The sequence below is a fragment of the Mobula birostris genome, chromosome 17 (genome assembly GCF_030028105.1).
Source record: "Mobula birostris isolate sMobBir1 chromosome 17, sMobBir1.hap1, whole genome shotgun sequence".
In the NCBI taxonomy this organism is placed as follows: Eukaryota; Metazoa; Chordata; class Chondrichthyes; order Myliobatiformes; family Myliobatidae; genus Mobula; species Mobula birostris.
The window spans coordinates 18,226,368-18,246,628 of NC_092386.1; the positions used below are offsets into that span (position 1 = coordinate 18,226,368).

The 20,261-nt window shown below is 38.5% G+C and overlaps 1 protein-coding gene across 1 annotated transcript; it reads left to right on the forward strand.

Moving 5' to 3' along the window:
- Window positions 1-206: 206 nt before the first annotated feature.
- LOC140211534 (membrane protein FAM174A-like) lies at window positions 207-19,828 on the forward strand. Its single transcript, XM_072281323.1, has 3 exons — window positions 207-689; window positions 7,816-7,950; window positions 17,513-19,828. Exons 1-3 carry the CDS (start codon window positions 394-396, stop codon window positions 17,514-17,516), a joined length of 435 nt encoding a protein of 144 aa, XP_072137424.1. The 5' UTR covers window positions 207-393; the 3' UTR covers window positions 17,517-19,828.
- The last annotated feature ends 433 nt before the right edge of the window (window positions 19,829-20,261 follow it).

Consider the following 20,261-nt stretch of genomic DNA (forward strand, 5'->3'; position numbering starts at 1 on the left):
TAATGTTGGGCAAATTATAAAGAAATTATAAAGAAACACGCAAATAAATAAAATGGAGGGTGCTGGAAACACTCAGTTGGTCATTCAGCCTCTGTGGAGAGGGAAATAGAGCGGGATTTCCAATTACAAATACAAACCTTCCTGGAAGATTCTATTTACGAGTGGAAGAGGCAGTGGGGAGGAAGAGCCGGTATTTTCCACCGACCTACAGAGCTGTAGATTGACAGACAAACCTGCCGCGGGGTAAGCACAGTCGGACACTCCGATCACCCGCAGGTGAACGGGCTCCTTCCCCGCCGGGCCGGGCAGCACCGCCTTCGCTGACGTCAGCGCCGCCAACGGCGGGGGCTGTGGGTAGCGACGGGCCGCCAGCAGGCTGACGGTGAGCCGGCCATGAGAGGCAGGCCGCGTAGGCCTCGGCTGTGGTGCGTCTGTGTGCTGCTCTGGGCTGCCCGCGATGCAGCACACGGCTCGACGGTGGCGGGCGACGGGCGGCTCGAGTCGACGTTTCGGACCAACAGCACGAACACGACGGCGGCGGCGGCGACGCAGGGAGATAAGGCGAGGACGGACGGCGCCTACAACGCGGTGCCCAGCGCCGAGCAGACCATGATGATCCAGCGGGCGCTCTGCGTGCTGGTTGTGGTCACGGCCCTAGTCGTGGTCTACTTCGTGGTGAGGACCATCAGGTGAGGGCCGGCGTGAGCCATGGATGGTCCCGGGTTGCCCTGGGAGCGGGTGGGCGGGTGGAGAAGACGGGGCGGTGGGGCGGACATCCAGCTGAAGCCGAGGTATTGCCTCTGTTCACGGTGGTAGTTGTGGGGTGCGGAGTATTTTCAAGTAAATTGCCGCTGGACAGGTTACCTAGGCCTTACACGCTGGCAGGAGTACGAGAATGGCCTGCTTCTGCTGTTGACGAACATCAGTAAGTAAAAATAAACAGTGACTACTTCTATACAAGCTGTGACAATAAGTCACTCCTGGCAAATTTGGCATTCTTATTACCCCCCCAAAGTAGACTTTATTCATAAAACGTATATACAAAAGTAAGGAACGGTGCAGAAACCTTGCATTCTTGATTAATTACTGCATTACGTAGTTTAAACTTTAAAGGGAGGGGAAAAAAACACTAACATCAGTTCCCTGAGATCAGAATCAGACTTAATATCACTGGCATATGTCGTGATTTTTTTTTCTCTGCGGTAGCAGTACATTGCAATACATAATAATAAAAACATGTAAATAATGTGGTACCTCTTAGATTTAGGGTCTTCTCTATCCAACTCCTGGTGTGATAGCAGGAGCATGTACTGTGGTCCTTCCCCTCTGAGTCTCAGCACTGGCTGCACTGTGGTTCAGTCTATTTCTCAGTACATACACCTGCAGCTTGGACTGAGCCAGGTGATGGCATTCTCTTATAAGCACCTTACTGTGCTGGAAGACCAAGTTTCGGACAAACTGAAGGGCATCCTTCACTGAGTTTATGACCTTCCAGCAGCACTTGGTGTCTGTCCTGGTGTGTATCCCTGGTAACAGCCTGTAGATCAAAGAGTCCTAGCTTCACAGCTGCTGGGCATCAAAAGAGGTGTGAACCCTTACATCTGTCTCCACAGTCTGCAGAGATGTAGATTACTTTATTTTCGTATCTCTGCTGTCCCAAAGGCAGCCTATACTGGAGCTGGCATGTCGCCTCACCCTCGTCACTGACCTTAACTGGAATTGGGTGTGGTAGAAAGAGCTGGGTCATTAGTTGTCACTGTGATGCCATCTACAACCCTCCTCAGGTTTATTGTGAGGAATCACTTGTTATTAGGAGCAGAAAGTATTGCCCTTTGAGCTCTATGAGCTGGTACATCAGATGATAGTCAAAGTCAAGTTTATTGTCATATGCGCAAGTATGTGTATGCACAGGTACAATGAAAAACTTTCAGTGGCATCACAAGCGCATAAATTCTTCACCTCAGTTTAAAAGTAACAACAAAAATAGAAGCAGTGGACACTCTGCTACTTCTGACATTAAGGAAGATGATGGCTGATTTATTTTACCTCACTCAAGAAACTTGTCATGTCCCAACATTCACAGGTTTTTGACAGCAGACATTCCAGCTTTCATTGCATGTGATTTTCATTTTGCCCTGATGGCTGAACTTCAATTCTATCATTTCTATTCCATTATACTCTATTTCTGTTACAGAAGTAATAGTTTTCCATCATCTGCCAAGTATAGATGAGAGTATTTCAATTGGGAGAAGGTGACTGGCAGCATTTGAGGGATCTTTTGAGGTCTCGAGTTTATTAAATGTGTTTGGTCTTTGGTTTAAGATTCCAAATTGGAGAAAAGCCAATTTTGATGGTATCAGAAAGGATCTGGCAAGTGTGGATTGGGATAGGTTATTTTCTGGCAAATGGATGCCTTCACAAATTGAATTTTGAGAGTGCAGAGTTTGCATGTTCCTGTTAGAATAGGCTAACAGTTTTATCCTTGTACCTCAGTTTTTGAGGTATATTAAATCTCTGGTTAAGAAGGAGGAGGTGTATAGCAGGTATAAAGAGGAAGGAATAAATGAGGTGCTTGAGTATAAGAAATGCAAGTGGGGAATCAGAAAGCTAAAAGGGGGCATGAGGTTCCTGTCCCTGGGCTTTTACAGATTATAGTAAGAGCTAATGAATAATAAGGGACAAAATTGGTTTACTTGAGAATCAATGTGATCATATGTATGGAGCCGAAAGAGATGGGGGAGATCTTAAATGCATTTTTTTTTGCTTCTGTATTCACACGAAGGACAGACGCAGTGTCTGTAGAATTGAGGTAAAACAGCAGTGAGATCATGGACCACATTTGGATTACAGAAGAGGAGATGCTTTCTGTCTTGAGGCAAATTAGGGTGAATGAGTCCTCACCTCAGACAAGGTGTAGAAGGTTAATGCAAAAATTACTGGGGTCTCAGCAGAAGTATTTAAAATGTCTTTAGCCATGGATAAGGGACTGGAGGATAACTAATGTTCTGCTTTTCCAAAAAGGCTCTTAAAAATAGTCGGGAAATTGTAGGCCAGTGAGTCTGGCGTCAGCAATGGGTTAATTATTGTAAGGTACTCCACTGGACCAGATACAGTCGGCCCTCCATATCCGCGAGGGATTGGTTCCGGGACCCCCCCCCCCCCCCATGGATACCAAAATTCGCGGATGCTCAAGTCCCTTATCTAAAAGCCTAAGAGAGCTCGTAAGGGTGTTATGAAAAGTGAAAATAGTGTTCAGTGTTTGTTTTGCAGCAAGCCGTTATAGAGGCAGCACGCACCCCGAGCAGCGAGAGTGCTTTATCTCGATTTATTTTGTGCATCCGTTAGCAAGATGTATCCTATGTTATCAGAAAAGCCTAAGAGAGTTCGTAAGGGTGTTACGCTTAGTGTAAAACTGGACGTAATTAAGCGTTTTGATCGTGGTGAATGAAATAAGGACATTGTGCGTGCGTTGAACTTGCCTGCGTCCACCATTCGTACTACGTATTTAAGAAAGAATCTTGAAAGCTGCCGATGTTACTACTGTATTGGTTCTACTAACATATCATTCCTGCTTTTACTATCTGTTAGTGTTATTTTAGGTTTTATGTGTTATTTGGTATGATTTGGTAGGTTATTTTTTGGGTCTGGGAACGCTCAAAAATTTTTCCCATATAACCCAAACGAGAGGTGGGGCGAACAATGCTCAAACAACGAGTGCTGGAAAGAGAACATCCGGGTTTCCCAATCCGCAGTTGGTTGAATCCGCGGATACGGAGGGCCGACTGTATATAAGTATTTGGATAGCCATGGTCTGATTAAGAGTGGTCAAAATGGTTTTTTCCATGAATGTTGTCAACGTGGACTCTAGCAATGCCTTTGCCTAAGTCCCACGTGGTCAAGAAGCTTCAGTCACTTGGCATTCAGAATGGGATAGTAAATTGGATTCAACATTGGCTTCACAAGATAAACCAGAGAGTGGTAGTAGATAGGGGCTCTCTGACTGGAGGCCTGTCTAGTAGTATGCCGTAGGGATTGATGCTGGGTCCATTGTTGTTTGTCATCTATGTCAACAATCTGGCTGATAATGTGGTAAACTGAACCAACAAGTTTGCGGATAACACCAAGTTCTGAACCAGCTGGAAAAATAGGCTGAAAAATGGCAGATGGAACGTAATGCAGACAAGATTGAGTTTGCATTTGGGAGGACAAACCAGGGTAAGAGTTACACAATGAACAGTAGGGCACTGAGGAGTGCAGAAGAACAGAGGGATCTGAGAATCCAGATCCATAGTATTTTGAAAGTGGTGTCATTGGTATATAAAGTGGTAGAGAGCTGCTGGCACATAACTCAAAGTACAGGAGTTGGGATGTTATGTTGAAGTTGTATAAGATGTTGGTGAAACCAAATATGGAGTATTGTAGGTAGGTGACCAGAATTGCACACAGAAAAGTTTGAAAGAGTACAGAGAAAATTTACAAAGATGTTGCTGGGACTTGAAGGCATGAGTGTTAGGGAGAGGTTGAATAGGTTCCGTTAGGACTTCATTCCCATGAGTGTAGATGAATGAGGGAGATTTGATAGAGGTATACAAAATTGAGGGGTGTAAATAGGGTGAATGCAAACAGGCTTTTTCCACTGAATTTGGGTGAAACTAAAACTAGAGGTCATAGGTTAAGGGTGCCATTGTAGTTTACCAACACTGCTCTTTATTGGTAGCTTTTGCACTTTATTTTGCATTGTTATTTTGTACCTTAATAGCTTAATGCACTGTGTAATTTGATCTGTATGAACAGTTTGCAAGATAATCTTTTCACTGTGTCTGTGTACATGTGACAATAATAAACAAATGCCAATACTTCTAATCATAATCCATTCGAGACATTTTCTAAAATATGATAAATTGTAAACTGTAGAATAGTTCAAGGAGAAAAAAACATGCTGATTGTTATCAAAACCCCTTAGCGTTCAAAAGGAGGTCAATTACATGATGGAATGGTAGAGTAGATTTTATGGGCAAATGGCCTAATTCTGTTCCTATGTCTTCTGGTCTACAGGGGCTTTGGGTGTTGCATTATGCTTAATCCTTTGTGAAGTCAGGGTAGCTAGGGAAAGGTAATTATTGCTACCAGCCAATATTTCCAAAAACAGATTATCTGTTGTGATATTTCTGTTCTTGGAGATTAATTGAAAACACATTTCCTGCTTTTACTGCAGTGATTACAGGATAAAAATATCTTTGGGGCTGTAGGGCATGTCTGAGTTGTGAAAAGGATGTTTTCTTTTGGAAAATGACATCTTGATGGTTAATATATTACTTATTTTATTGCAAGAATTTGTTTAAAAAAATCACTAATATTCGGCATAAACTCTGGGAAAATGTAAGGTCAGAATCATTTATTAATGCACCAACTCTGACAATGTTCTCATTGGGCTGACACTTCTATTATGTTTCTGTATTTTCTTTACATTGTTTGAATATGCATATTTTAAAGGAAAACTGAATGATTGTATCATACTTTTTAGCTTTTCATTAAGTAAATATTAAAATAAATTGATATAATGAACGAGATTGAAAAATTTTTGAATGGGTTGGAAATACAAGTCATTTCTTTATAAAATGGTATCTACTTTTATAGCATTGTAACAATTTTATGTGTCGATGTTGTCTATTTTAACACTGATTTTAACACTGCTCTTATGCTGTATATATCATTGTGATTTCAACATTGTCATAATCTTGCAATCTTCTCATCTATTCACCCTAAAATATTCCAGCAAAACATGGCCAATCAGTTGTAGGACTAATTCACTTTGCTGATTAACTGTTTTGTTTGTCTCATAATGATAATGGTTGCAACTTCAGAATGTACTTCATCAGCTGTAAGGTACTTAAGAGTTGTCCCAGGAATCTGAAAGACCATATATAATTAACCTATCTTTATTTTATTTCCAACATTTTGAACCTGAAGGAAATTCTAGGCTCCAATTTTAAGCTGATTTTTTTTCCTGCTGATGCTGCAGGGTGGTCACTCAGGTTCCTTGGATCTACTGATTTAACAAAACTGATTGTTAATTAATGAGGGGTTTGCAAATTGAGTGTTATATAATTGATGAGATTAAAGTTTTTGGGATAGACAAGATAAACAGCTTCCTTGTAGGAACACAGCTAATTATATAAAAACTCTCCTGATCTTAACACTAGGCCAGACCATCCTACTTGGAGGTACAGAGCTTCAGGTGCATGTGTTACTTTCTACAATTTAGTTGTGATAGGTACTGTATCCTTGATGTATTTTCCAACACCAGCATTAAAGCAACTCTTTAGTTAAATTCTTCTTGAAGTTCCTTAATTAGGAAGACCTAGTACTCACACTGTATCTTTTATGATCATGGAAAGTCCCAAAACGCTGTACTGCTGATGAATTATTTCAGAAAATGTAGTTGCTAATGTGGCAATCTTTCTGCACACAGCAATATCTTTTCAAGTGGGCAGAGAAACAGTCCAATTAAGGCCAGCTAATATTCAGCAAGGTCAGATGAGCAGGACAATTATCAAACTATTGCCATGTAGAGCCAATGTGACCTTACTGACCTGATGTCAACAGTTCAGTTTACTTTTACCTATGGTTTGTAAATTGCAATGGATCTAACTTTAGAAACATTTTAGTGTACATAAACCATGGCCACTAATTAGACCTGTAAGACTATCTGAATGTTCTTTCATAAAAAGAAAATAAAACTTAATATGGTGTTAATGAGTTAAGACCATTTTTTTTAAATGGTGAAAGGAATGATTTGGTAGAGTTGGGATGAATTTTAAAATTATCACTTTGATCCTTAGCTAAATGCTAGACTACGCCCCTAAATTCTTGTTTTAACTTTGATTGTGCAAGTGAGCTGAACATTTGGGAAAAATTTTAACTTCAAAAAAAGATGAGTTTTCTTGCAGAACAGACCTGCTTAAAATTACAGATTAAAACTTGGATGAATGAATAACAGTATACAAGGAAACAGCAGAGTGCATTAAGTTGGAGTGTGTCAAGTTACACCTACATAAAAGTAATGATAAGGAATTTGCTTTTATGCAGTTTATTAATTTATCTTTCACTAAACTAGATGGGTTTGGAATGTCCTGACAAGATCTGCATTTTTGAGGTAAGAGAGGAAATGAGAATTTGGTAGCACCATGAGGTGAGAAGATATTCTGCAGTTGTTCAGTTTTGAGCTGTAGCTGGGTATATCTAAATCTGATACTCATGGAGGCGTGCATCTGCAACAGTGTGTTGATGAAGATAAAACCAACCGACTCTAGACTATCATGTTAACTCTCAGCACTGCTAATGCTTTAGTCCTCTGGGTAGTGTTACCATATCATTTTTGTTTAACGTTGCAATACACATCAGTGTTTATTTGGCTGCCAGGGTGCTGACCGTGTCTTAGCGGAAAAGAGAAATATCTGAAATGATCGGCAGAATTTTGATTCCTTTCTCTGGCGGATTAGAAACTTGGTATTTCAATGACATTTTGATTTTTGTAGGAACTATTAGTACTGATTAGGGAAAGACTGGCCATTCACACCTCAATGTTCCTTTTGTGCTTTTGTGAGTAAGGCCACCTTGAGCAGTTGGTACTAGCCAGAAGAAACTATTTTCATTGGACTTACTGTTTTGTGTGTCATTCAGCAATCAAAAGCGATTTGTATACTGTGCAACATACTTGCAACTAGCAGCACATCCACATAGTTGAATGTAGTTTTATTGTAGTGTTTTATAATTTATACTAAGTGTTGTAAAAATTTCCAATTTTAAATCTAGGATGAGGAGGATTAACAGAAAAAACCGGAAGTATGGAGTACTGAAAACAGATCTAGAAAACATGGAAATGAGACCATTAGATCAGGAAGATGATGAAGAGGATGAAACGTTATTTGATGTACATCATTCAAGAAGGTGAGCAGTTAAATTAATAAATGTTTTTGAATAAAAGTGGAATTCGATTGGGAACTGAGTTAGACCTCCCTTGGTCTCCTACTGTATTCAAGGTTTCAAAGTTCAAAACTTCATAGTAAATTTATTATCAAAGTATATATATGTCACCATACATAACCTGGAGATTCACTTCCTTGCGGACATATTCAGTCAATCCAAGAAACATAATAGAATCATTAGACCCATACATACAGAAACTCTGAAAATTGTTAGTTGATAAGGGGAAGAAAACACTACCATAATGTTCTTTCAAAAATTTTCCAACTTATTAATAATATTTCAAAGCTAAAGTTTAGAAGTTGAGCAACAGTATGCAGATTGCTCTTGGGTTTGTGCACCCTGGAAGGTTAAGCTCCAATTCAAAGTTGACCTATTCAGTGAGGCTTGCAAGAAAACCTACAAGATAGACGCTCTTTATCAACCTACCCTACAGTCCTCGGATAGTAATAGTTCACAGCAACATGTTCGAAAACCATTGGCCACTTCCCACATGGGGGAAGCTTATCTCAGGCACACATCAATCATAAAATTCAATGCCTCAGCACAGCCTTTGGATAATTGGAGAAAAAGGCTATCTGAAGTTCAAGATATTGGATCTGACATCAAACTCATGGTCCACCAGCAGCTGTTGTACATTTTTTTTTTCTTTCTTTCTTCCCAGGCCCCCACCCCACCCCCCCGAGACTTTGAGCGTAGAGTAAGTGCATGATGACTGTGGACTCCGAAGCTACTTCAATGAAATAATAAAATCCTCCAAATTCATTGGAAGGTTTAGTAAATGAACCTCAATGTTGTCCTTTACTGGGCCATTATCCCCTTAGCTGTGCAACTTAAAACATCTCTAACTTTCATAGTTTCAGTGCAAGATTAGTAAGCTGAAATTCCAGCCCTGTTTCTCCACACACTGATTAACCACAGCACCTTTTGTTGTTTTATTACAGTGAAACTATTTTAGATTTAGTCCTAAATTGTATTTATGATATGTACAGTATTTCATAACTTTTGATTTCAATCTGTTGGAATTGATTCAGAATTTAAGTTAAATTGAATTTAAAATACATTCTCAGTATATCCGATTCCAATGAGAAGCTTGATTGAACTATCAGTAAAATTGGCACTTTGGTGCATGTAAGCCAGGAAGGCATTTGCCAAGAATGTGTAATCTTGTAGTAGCCCCTAGCTTTAGAATGGGTAGCTTTAGTGGGGTGGCATGGTAGCGTAGTGGTCAGCACAACGCTTTACAGTACCAATGACCTAGGTTCAAATTCTCCCTGTGACTGCCTGGGTTTCCTCGGGGTGCTTCAGTTTCCTCCCACGATCCAAAGACGTACTGGTTAGTACATTACTCACAACCCACTGGAGGAACTCAGCAGATCGGGCGGCATCCGTGGAAATGATCAGTCAATGTTTGGGAACCCAGGTTCCGGCCCAAAACATTGACTAATCGTTTCCACGGATGCTGCCCGACCTGCTGAGTTCCTCCAGCGTGTTGTGAGTGTTGCTTTGACCCCAGCATCTTCAGAGTGTTTTGTGGTTAGTACATTAATTGGTCATTGTAAACCAGGATTAGGCTAGGATTAAACTAGGGGGTGCTGGAAAGCATGGCTTTGGGGCCGAATGGGCCTATTCCACTCTTTATGTGAAAAAAAAATATATCTCAAGTTAAAGAATTAATTGTTGAGTAAACCCTCAAGTTTTCAAAGTGTTTCAGTGGTTTCCACTGATGAGATGCTACATATTAAGTCATATGCAAGGACAGTTTTAAGATTTTTCTAACTTGGGTACAAAAATAATATTTTCATGGACAATGCATATTTAGAAACTATTGAAAAACCTCTCAGAAGTTCCAGACTCTTCCAGTGACTATGGATAATAGTACCAAAGTGTAATATTTTATTGAGCTGATTTAAAAAGTTTGTAGTTAGATCAATACTTTAAATTGATTTGGGTAATTTTAGCTTTGTTGTGGTAGTGATCAGCAGTTGTCCTTGAGATGACTTAGCCTGGAAGCTTGTTTTTGAAAACTTAGCATTCATATATTCTTGCAAACTACAGAAATATAGTTGTGTGAGCACAGTTAATGTAAAAGTTTACTGGTGCTTGTGAGTGGTGGTCTCAATATTGAAAAATTCAAATGCAGGTTAGGTGACTTCTTTGGAGAATAGCCCCATTTTGCTTACAAGGGTGCTGCAGAGCTTCATTTTGTCAACTACTTAAACTCTAAATTTTACTCCCACTCTGACCACTTTCTCTGGCTTCAGTGGTTAATTAGCTTCTCTTGGTCTCAACTCTGAGATTTCCTTTGTTCTATCCTTGGCTAGTTAAGATCACATCTGAGTATTGTGTACATATTCCTTATTGAAGGAATTATATGTATTGGAAGCATTAAGATGAGGTTTACTGGACCAGTGCCTGGAAAGGGTGCGTTATCTGTGCCTGTACATAATCCATATCCCTTCATTACCTGCATATTCTCTTGCAGGCAGATGGGATTATTTTGATTTGACAGTATGTCAGCACAGACACCGTGGTCTGAAGGTTCTCTTCCTCTATTGCATTGTTCTGTGTTATGTGTTTTGACATGCGTATCTAAAAGCCTCTTGAACACTATTTTTGCTTTCAAAATGTCTAACATTTTAAATTTGATGCTGAGAACAAGGCTTCAAGAAACTGTTAATCAAACTGAAAATGCTGGAAACATTCAGCAGGTCAGCCAGCATCTATGGAAGGAGAAAGAGGGTTATTTTTTTAGCTCAAAGACCCTTAATCTGAACTGCAAAAGTGAAGAAAAAGATGCTAGTTTTTAAGTTGCAGAGAGAGTTGAGGAGAGGTGAGAAGACAGGAGATATCTCTGATAGTGAGACAGGATTGACAAAGTAATTGTGCTTGTTTACAGAACAGATTATTTGATAGTTTATGAGGGATATCGAGAGAGTGAAAAGCTCCAAAATGTAATTTGGAGTTGTTACAGCAGCCTATAGCCAAAAGAAGAACGTTGAAAATGGCCAGCAAATCAGACAAGATCTGTCGAGACAGTAAAAATACATAACCTTATAGGAGAGCTAGTCAGTTCAGACACGAACTGAAAAATATTAATATATTTTCTGTCTTTACCAATTCTTGTGAAAGGTATTTGATCTGAAATTCTCTTTCATTTTGTATAGATCCTATCCTGCCTGACTTAGTGTTGCCAGCTTTTTCTGTTTATATTTCAAATTTCCAGCATCTGCTTTATTTTTTATAAAAGAAAACATTTATTGAATTTGATTTCAAATCTTGAAAATTTTGATTCGCAGTTCCTCAAGCTTCCACTGGAGGCAGTGCAGGAGAATGCAAACAGATGTGGGTGGGTGTGGGATAGAAAAGACATTGACAGGCATCTGGATGGTGGGAAGGAGCTTAAATAATACTCTAAAGTAAAAGAGCAGGTGTTGCGTCACCTGTATTTGCACAAGAATGTTGCACAAGAAGGTGGAGACCACTGAGAAGTCCTTTTCCAGGTAGGAAAGACATGCCTGGTGGGGGAGTCTCATTGAAACTGGCCAAAATTGCAAAGAGTTTATGCAGCGGCTGGAAGAGGAGTAATTGGAGCAATAACTAAAAGTTTGATCAAAAAGTTTTTTTTAAAGAGTGTTAAAGGAGAAAAGGAATGGAGATAATTCAAAGGTGGAGTCTTAAAAGCAGACGGCCTGGCTACAAAGGTGGGACAAAGAGACTGGGGTACAAGTGGCAAAACTCAAGTAATACAGAGTTTTGAGATTAGAGAATTGTGTGCCAATCCATGGAGCAATTTGAATAAGAGGATAATTGTTGATGGACCTTGAGCAAAGTGTTTTAGAATACACTGATTCTTGGTGCTGAATGATGCAAACTGGGACACAAGGTCGTACTTGCAATCCGCAATCAGTCTTGAGATCACGATTGTATGATGTAACTGAAATAAATTGTATCAATTAATATTAAAGCACAATCAACCATGTGCACCAATTTATAGCTATTTATCTTATTGATTAAAACCATTTTGAAACAAATATTAATAAATAAAATTTAAGGCATAATGCACTTTGTTATTCATTCCCCATGGAACTAAATTGTTCCCTTCACCGGAGGCAAATTTTCACACTCAGAATATATCGATTTAACCTGTACTCTGATAAAGAAAATGCTCCTCCTGTTATCAGAGTTCAGGGGGATGGGTGTGGGGGAGGGTGCAGTTGCATATCTAGAAAACTCGTCACAATTTACGTAACACAAAGCTGTATCATCTGTACAAAGCATCAAAAAACACAAGTGGAAAACAAATACATATTGCACTGATTTTCTACTTTTACTCACAAATTCTGTGAATGTGAATTTCTGTACCTAGACTTTCGAGTAATGAATTTTGAATTTTAAGGGTGCAAACTTGAACAATCAAAACATGGGATCACCTGTAGCAAATTACCTACATCAAATGATGTTTTCTCATTATAAATGGTTAATAACTAGCTATGAAATGGAGAGCATGTGTTTCACTAAGTACCATCTATTTTAATGATTCCATATATTTCAAACACTGAGATAATCTTTTCAGAAGCACTCTGCATTAAGTTTGCGAGATCAGAATCCTCCCTGCCACTTGTACCTTGCAGAACTTCATATACATGCTGTAAAACTTGGGTAAAACTTTCATTTTGTAAATCTGTAAGTTTAGGTAGATCTAAAAAATTCAATACACTGTCTATATAGGGCTCATTGGGGGCCCGGGGTTGGGAGTACAGCTCTCGATAATATGTTTCAAAACTCTCTTGAATTTTCCCTATTGTACTCTCCACAAGCTTTGTCTTTGGATTCTTTATTTTATGAATTGTATTGTCTGCTTGTTGTTTTCGTAATTTATATGCTAATAATCTAGCTGATTTACCTCCTACTTCATAATTCTTTTGTCTCAGGTAAAGAAAATTTCTTTGAGTTTCCAACGTATAAATATCGTCAGTTTCACTTTGCAATTTCCTAATTTCCTGTTTTCGATTTGAATTACTTTTGTTGCTATCTATAACTTGAAGTTGTTTTAATTTTCCTTGAAGGTCTGCTAATTTTTGTGCATTGATTTTTTTCATGTGAGTGGTAATGGAAATAATTTTTCCTCTCCGTACAGCTTTCAATGTATCCCATAAGATCACTGGTGATGTTTCTCCCGTGTCATTAAGGTCTAGATATTCTTTGATTTCTCCCCTTAATCTCTCCATTACTTTCGGGTTATTGAGTATATGTGAGTTTAGCCTCCATAGTGTTTTCCTCATTTTCCTTTCCAGGATTAGGGATACAGAGACTAGGCTATGATCCGACAGATCAATTGTTGCAATATTACAGTTTTTTATCCTATCTGTATTAAAGATAAAGAAATAGTCTATCCTTGAATAGGCTGAATGAGGGAAAGAGTAATGTGTATAATCTTTACTAGTAGGGTGTAATTCCCTCCAGACATCTATAATTCCCAACTCCTTCATCAATGAATTCATTTTCCGAGTCAGAGGTTTATTCTGAGTAACTATTCTTGAAGAATCTAATACAGGATTTAATCTAATATTAAAATCCCCTCCACAAATTACTACCCCTTGAGAACTGACCATTAGGTCAAAAATGTGTCTATGAAATGACCATTCACAACCTGGAGGAGCATAAACATTCAGCAATGTTATTTCTGTACCTTCTATTCTTCCTGTGATTTTTACAAACCGTCCTTCTTTGTCTTTAGTCTCTGAAATATGTTCATAATTAAGAGTACTGGATATTAAAGTAGCTACCCCTCTTCTGTGACTCAATTTATATGATGAATAAAATACATGCTTAAAGCCCATTCTTTTAAATTTTCCATGTTCAGATTGGCTCATATGTGTTTCCTGGAGGAAAGCTATTTGTGCCCTCTCTTTTTTCAATTTAGACATAATCTTATTTCTTTTAATTGGATTCAAAACCCCATTAACATTATAGGAAATTATTTTTACCAATTCAGTTTGCATTTTTCTCTAGTAGAAAAAAAACACTCTCCTTTTCTAACCAAACAGTAAACAATCCCTTCTCAACAGTAAACCAAGACATATAACTGCACCCTAGACATTTTTGAACGTGTAACATTTGTAAATTTTTCCCGACTTCCCACAGTGAGGCCTGAGCACTGACCCGCCTCAGTTCAGAGGGATAGCCTCTATCTTCACCCTGTGTTAGAGGGCCCTCAGCAGTTTGAATAATCATAGAGAATTTTCTCCTATTTATGTCTCGACCATATTGCTATCATTCAAGTTATTCCGCCTAGTTTATTTTCAGTTACCAGTTTTCTTTTTACCTTTAAGTCCGATTTACTCTTTTCAGTCATTTCTCTTAATTAATCTGTGTTCTCTGTACATTCGCGTCTGAATATTTGCAGCTTTTCCTTATAGTTTGACACTCTGGTTCGTGTGGAGCATCCTCGCCGCACTAACTGCCACGACTTCTGCCGAATCCTCTCCAGTAGCGACTCCGGTTGGGTGATAACTTTAATAGGTAGTCCCTAGTCTCCAGTCCGCCAGGTCCGACATTGCCTCCTCCACCGTAGCGTAAGTTTTTGTCCCTTCATCGTAAAAGACTCTCAGCTGAGCTGGATACAGGGTCTGGAGTCTGATGTTGTTTTCCTTCAGGACTCTCCGTGTGTATATTCCTTCCGTCTAGCAAGAATCCCCGGTGCGTAGTCGTGGTCTAAACTGATTTTACAGTTGTTCCACATGAAGCCTTTATTTTGCCATGCCCTTTTAAGCACCTCTTCCTTCGTTCTGTAACTGAGAAATCTGACCAGAATCGATCTGGGCTGGGCGCCTGCCGGGGGCTGTGGTGCCAACGCGCGGTGAGCCCTTTCTATCTGTAGGTCTTTTGCGGCCGGTATATCAAGGTTCTCTCTAAGCAGCTTCTCTATGAAGGGAATCATCAATCCGGGTTTGCCTTCAGTTCCTTCGGGAACTCCGTAAATCCTCACATTTTCCCTTCTTGAGCGGCCTTCTTGATCTATTAGTTTTCACTGGAGCTGGTCTTGCAGCTTCAGCATTTCTGCTATCACTTCCTCGGCGTTTTGTAGCTTCTCTTCAATTCCAACAATCCTCGCTTCGGCTTCATCTATCCGCAAGTTAGTTTTTACTATTTCTCCTGTAGTATCTTCCAGCTGTTTGCTGTTATCTTGTCAGAACTTGTGAATCTCTCCGAGAATCAAAGACAGAGTCACCGATTTCCCCCTCATTATCTCCGTCCTGGCTTGCTGTGGGGGAGCTAGGCCCGTCGCATTGCTGCGTCTCTTTATGTTTATCAGCCTTCAGAGCGGACTTTTTAATCTTGTTCTTAGACATCATCCTTGCCCCTTTTATTAGTATAGTTATGCAATATTAAGTATTTGTCTAAATTCGATTTTGGGGCAGTTTACCTTTTTTGTCGAGAGACCTTTTCCTTACGCCGCCATTCCCTTGATCCAACTGTGATTCTTAAAGAAAGAAACTAAAGATAATACAAGAAAGCCCAAGATATTTAACTATGCATATACACTACAAGCAGGAGACATATTAAATAAAGTTGGTGAGCTGCAGGCACGATGAACTGGCATGGTGGTCACGTGAAGGTGTGCCTGGGTGAATTGGTTTCTACATATTCCTGGATGTAAAGTGTTCAGGAAAAATGACGGAGGAAATAAGAGGTTTTTTAATTAACCAGAATATTTGTGGGTACTATTACTTTGGAGAGAGGATGTGGAATGGATGTTAAAGAAGAGGTAAATATTTGTATTGAGACAGCAGTAATATAAAGGGCAAAGAGGGTTATTCAATTTATCATCAGTTGGTTTCTGCCTCAACAAGAAAGATCAAATTGCTCGACTTGGTTCCAGGAGAACAAGTAGGAACAGTAATTATTATATCATATGTATTATGTATCATACTATGGAAAAGGATATGATTTCTAATTACCACTTTAGTGTAAGGGCAGCCTACTGGAGAAGGGCCAGTTTCAATGGGATGGGAACGCATCTGGCACAGGTAAACTGGTATCCAATCTTGGCAAGCAAGTCTGTAATTGAATAGTGGGAAGCAAGCCTTTAAGGTAGAGGTGGTTCACTTACACTCCAGGCTTACTCCCATGACTGGAAATTGTAGGGAATTTTGAGGCACTGCTCCCCAAATGATTAAAATTTAGAGAACCAAGCTGAGCAAGAGTAGGTCACTGAGCTCCTCAAACTCACCTAACTGTAACTTTAATTCTCTGTCCTTTTATACCTACAGCAACTTTCACGTCCTTGCTTATCAAGTACCCTTTTTCCTCTGCGCTACAAATATTCAAATTCTCTACTTCTGCAGCCCGATGGAAAGATTTCAAAAATTCCTTAACCCCCAGATTAGGTGAATATTTGCAGCTATCTTAAATGAATGACCCTCTATTTTGAAAGGTGACACCCCCCCCCCCATCCTAGCTTCTCCTACAAGAGGAAATCCTGCACACATCTATTCAGTCAAGACTGAAGCGGGGGAGTGGGACTAATGATAAAATGGCGGCGCAGACTCGATGGGCCGAATGGCCAACTTCTGCTCCTTTGTCTTATGGTCTTATGGACTCTCAGGATCCTGCTTGTTTCAATCAGCTTCACTCTCACTGCTCTGAGCTCCAGTAGATCTCAACCTAGCCTGTTCAAACTTTGCTCATGAGGCCACCTCCCATTCAAGGTATTAATCTGGACATTTGCGAATGCGTTAATATACTTAGGTAAAAATAAGGATTTTTTTTCTTCTGAGTCTTTTAAAGATGGTGGAAGCAGTCAGGAATATTCCTACAGCAAAGATGACAGATTCTTGATGATTGAATGTGTGATAGGTTACCGTGGGTAGATGGGAATGCAGATTGAGGTTAAAATGGATTAGCCATGATTTTATTTAATCCCAAAACAGCCTCAGTCATGTGGCTACTTCTTACCTCGGATTTATTTTTGTTTGTATGGTGAGGGAAGTTTGCTTTATATGATCATGACTTCTAAAGAGCATTTGATTAGTAATAGGCTGCCATTGGGATTGTAAGTTATGGAATAAAAAAAGCCATGGATGTGATGTAAAATAATTAACTAGCAGAGAAAACAGTGAAAAAGGCAGCTATTTTTCATGTTGAAATGTATAGTGGATTGTTCCCTGGTTGGTATTAGGGCCACAGCATATGTTAATAACTTTGATATTTCGGGAATAGAGGTTTAAAAAACTATAAATTACAAACTAAATAATACAAAACTAAAGGAACAATGAAGCAGTGTTCAAAGGTCATTTGGAAATCTGATGCAGAGGGGAAGAAACTGTTCCTAAATTGTTGAGTATGGGTCTTCACGCTCCTGTATCTCCTCCCTGATGGCAGTAATAAGGATGGTGAGGGTCCTACCTCAAGTTATCAAGTAGTTCCCCCAAAGATAATTTCTTCCCAGTTTACACAGGTAAATCATGTTTATATAGCATAGTTCATATTTGTACTTACTATTTTTCTTTCTAAATTACAGGTAGATGAGATGAATCTTACTATACGTTCTGCAAGAAAGCCAAACGTGCATAGAAGTTTCATGGCACCATCTGCTTCCTGCTCTGAAGAACCAGCTGTATATCTGTATGGTGTATAACTATGTACTTTGTTATTGTACAGTAGTTTTGTAGCCCTAATACTTTAATGAAAATACACTATTTTAATAAGGTAAAATATATTTCTGGTGTAAATGAGAGTTGGTAATTGTTTTTTTATTTTTATTTATCAAAATTGGCAATTATCTTCAAAACTCTTTTCCAGTTCCCTTGTATGTATATCATTATTCACTTTTTGATTGAAGGAATATGAAATAGATTAAAAAATCATATCTGTATTTGCTGATTCAAATATTGATACTATTTTTAAAATTGGAATCAGAGTGCCAATATAATAATTGCTTGGTTACAAAATTTTTAATAATTGTCTGCTGTAAGATTTTAACATCAATTACTCTATCTTGCAATTCTTGCTAATTATACACTAATTGTTAAAATGTTGGATTACATTTTAATAATGTAGATATAGCATGTCAGTATATTCTATAAAGACACAAAGCTCATATTTTGTAAAAAAATAAGCAATGCAAGGAAGTGTTTACAAAATATCTGAAAGATCTTGATTTTTTTTTTCCCTTTTTCAAAAGGGAAAAGGGAACTTGAAAGCTTAAGATTGTTGCTTGTTGATCAATGTTTTTCAATTCACTTAGGATGCTTATTTTTTTGGCAAATGATGGTCATGTTTCTAGCTAAGTTATTAATTGAATAATAGCACTTTGGGAATGTTTCAAAGTAAAAATTAAAGGACCATTTTTGTGTTATATTACTGCTAATTAATAGCATGATGATTGATGATACAGATGCCTTTGACTCAAATAAAAGCCAGCAATTTTGTATCACCACATTCCATGAGGATAAGTTTATGTTTGTATTAACAATTGTTTTGAGTCTATATGATTTAAGTGTTTTGTTTCTTGTATAAGGATTTCTGGTTTCGGGGTTAGGTCTGATTCTGTTTTTGTGTGTGTGATATAGCCATATGTGAAATCTATTGTCTGTGCATTGATGAAAACTGAAACTCTCATAACCACTAGGTTCAAGTTCATATAAACTAGAAATATATCCATGTGGATGAGTGTTCATATGCATCTTCATTTTGCTGGTGCTGTGAGATATACAAATCAATTGGTTAAATCTAGCACTAGAGCTTTCACCAATTTGCTTCCTCCTTATCTCCTAGTATGGATCATTCTTCTACTTCATCGCTAGCCTTAATTTTGTAAGTTAAGATCCTGGTTAAGATTCCTTGTTGGTCCTTGGATAATAACTGCATCGCATTGTGCTAGTTAAATGATATCTCTGGCATATTATCTATAAAACACCTCCTTGGAGTGCAAAGGAATTGTTCCATTAAACACAAAGTCCTGATTCCCTTTGTGATAGGAAATAGATTCCATCCCATTGAAAAGCATATCACAGCTGTACCAGATATTTGTTCTGTTCTTGTGAAAGGCATCTTTGAGCTAGTTAAACACTTTTTAAGATATTCCAAGTTTTCAATATTTGGTTTATTGTTAATACTGCACAATGTTTTTCTTTGCTCCTTGCATGTTTGATTAATATGAAGAAAAGATCTACCTTTGACAGAGCACTTGAGATCCATAACATGAACGCCACTACATGGTTCCACATATATATTCATGTTCATGACTTGAACTTAGCCTGTGAATGAAAAGAGAAGTTTTCTATTTGCCTTGGAAAGAATTAATAGCTAAATTAATTGTTATGTCACTGTTGAAAATTGAAATTCATTTTGTTCCAGTATTATTTAAATCAAGCAGAGGAATTATTTTCTCAGTTAAGTCTAATGGTAGCTCAACTACTGAACATATATTTTCATAAGAAAGCAATTAATACTGAAAATACTAAAGAGTTAACTTCATATTCTGCTTTATCACTCTAATGTCACAGAAAGCTTGGCAACAGTCATACAAATCATTATTCTGTTGTTTGAACTTTCTGTGATCGCGTAAAGGATTTCTGCAATAGCATGAAATGTACATAATTGCTTTGGTACATTGCATTGAAGAGATGTTCAACTCTGGTCACCAGCACTAACTGAGAGAGAACATTGACTTTAGGAGAACAAAATGTACAAGTTGAGTGTTAGTGTATCCAGCTGCATTATGCTGGTCACCATTTTGTAATTTCATCCCATTTCTGTAATTTATCAGTGATGTAACATATTTGGAGAAGCATATTAAGTTGACTGACTTTGGTTAATAAAGCTCAAGTGTTTATTTTGGCTTTGTACAGAAAGCTCATTTCACTTTATGTATTGGTTTGTTAAGCCCATGGAAATGTGGAGAATGGGAGGATTATAGACTTGTGTAAGCAGAAGGAACTAGTTTAACTTGGCACAAGATTGTGGGTCGAGTGGGTCGATTGTTGTACTCTTGTTTGTTCTGTGAGGTGGATTGGAAGATCAAGAGCCCAAAAGTCTGACAACAGTAGGGTAGAAACAATTTTGAGTCTAATGATATCTTCTCTCGAGCATCTACATTTTTCTGACAGAAGAAAGGAGAAGAGAAATTAGCTTTATTTGTCTCATGTACATTGAAGCATGCAGTGAAGTGCATCTTTTGTGTCAAAGACCAACACAGTCCTCGGATGTGCTGTCAGCAGTCTGCAAGTGTCACCCTGCTTCTGATGCCAAAATAATATGACTACAAC

Coding starts and splice junctions, on each gene's coding strand:
- LOC140211534 (XM_072281323.1), top strand. CDS start 394: ATGAGAGGCAGGCCGCGTAGGCCTCGGCTGTGGTGCGTCTGTGTGCTG. Junction 690..7,815: donor TTCGTGGTGAGGACCATCAG/GTGAGGGCCGGC, acceptor TTTTAAATCTAG/GATGAGGAGGATTAACAGAA.